Here is an 878-nt window from a genome sequence, read left to right as displayed (position 1 = left end):
TTGTCAGGGGTGATATCATAGGCTTTGCCGTGATTGTCAACCCTGAGTGTGAGGGTGGCAAGAGAATAAATGTACAGTATAGTGTTATACTCTTTCTATACGAGGTGTATCAATCTTTATCATACTATAACTAACGCATGTACACTCAGTGTAAAGTATACTATAAATGCATGCATACATGTTAGAATAGAATATTCCGAATGTTTTATGAACACCTTATACACTTTATACTTTTACGTGGCAAAGTCAACTATGTCAACTTACGTCGATTAAGGTGAGATGTCCAGGTAATAAGATAGACAAGGTAACAGGTAAACAAGAAACTTAACAGATATGGCCCTATTTCTGTATCATTTAAGGCTAGGGTCACAATTGGCCCGGTGCCCGTCAGGGATGTAGCCCCGGCCGGGCTCTGAAGTCGGGCGGACACCGGATGTTTACCGGCTGTCGTGGTCACAATCTAACGTTGCCTTTACGCTGCCCCGTGGGGGTCCCGGAGTGTTCCGGCGGGCACCCCGTCATTTTTCTTTAAAAAAATTTCCACCTTCCTAGGTTCGTCTCCGGCAGACACCCGTCAGATGTTCTGACGGTGTCCTGTAGTCACCCCTGCGGGGTCCGACAGGGTAACGTTTGTCTCTCACAGCCCGGTGGGGCAGTTGTAGGGTCCCTGCCGCATGCCCTGCGAACAACGGCAGGGAACCAGGCAGGCTCCTGGTGGGCACTCTTTAAGGTGTATAAAAACAGGCATTGCCTGCATTCACTTAAGGTAGTACATCATTGAACTTGAGTACTGGTGCGGTACGTCGGGGTCCGTTCACTGCGGCACGGTTTTTTTCGCCAACTTTTTCTCGCACTCACACTGACGTGCGGCACTGTTA

The 878-nt window shown here is 48.4% G+C and overlaps 1 protein-coding gene across 1 annotated transcript in view; it reads left to right on the top strand.

The window, feature by feature from the left end:
• Positions 1-364, top strand: part of LOC118415706 (retinol dehydrogenase 13-like) — a 4,390-nt gene extending 4,026 nt beyond the window's left edge. Inside the window, exon 5 of the mRNA XM_035820498.1 lies at positions 360-364. Coding sequence (XP_035676391.1) covers positions 360-364 — 5 coding nt within the window. The remainder of the gene's footprint in view (positions 1-359) is intronic.
• The last annotated feature ends 514 nt before the right edge of the window (positions 365-878 follow it).

This window comes from Branchiostoma floridae, chromosome 1 (assembly GCF_000003815.2).
Source record: "Branchiostoma floridae strain S238N-H82 chromosome 1, Bfl_VNyyK, whole genome shotgun sequence".
Taxonomy (NCBI): Eukaryota; Metazoa; Chordata; class Leptocardii; order Amphioxiformes; family Branchiostomatidae; genus Branchiostoma; species Branchiostoma floridae.
Note: the sequence above shows the minus strand (reverse complement) of the source record. Positions and strands in the feature narration are given on the sequence as shown.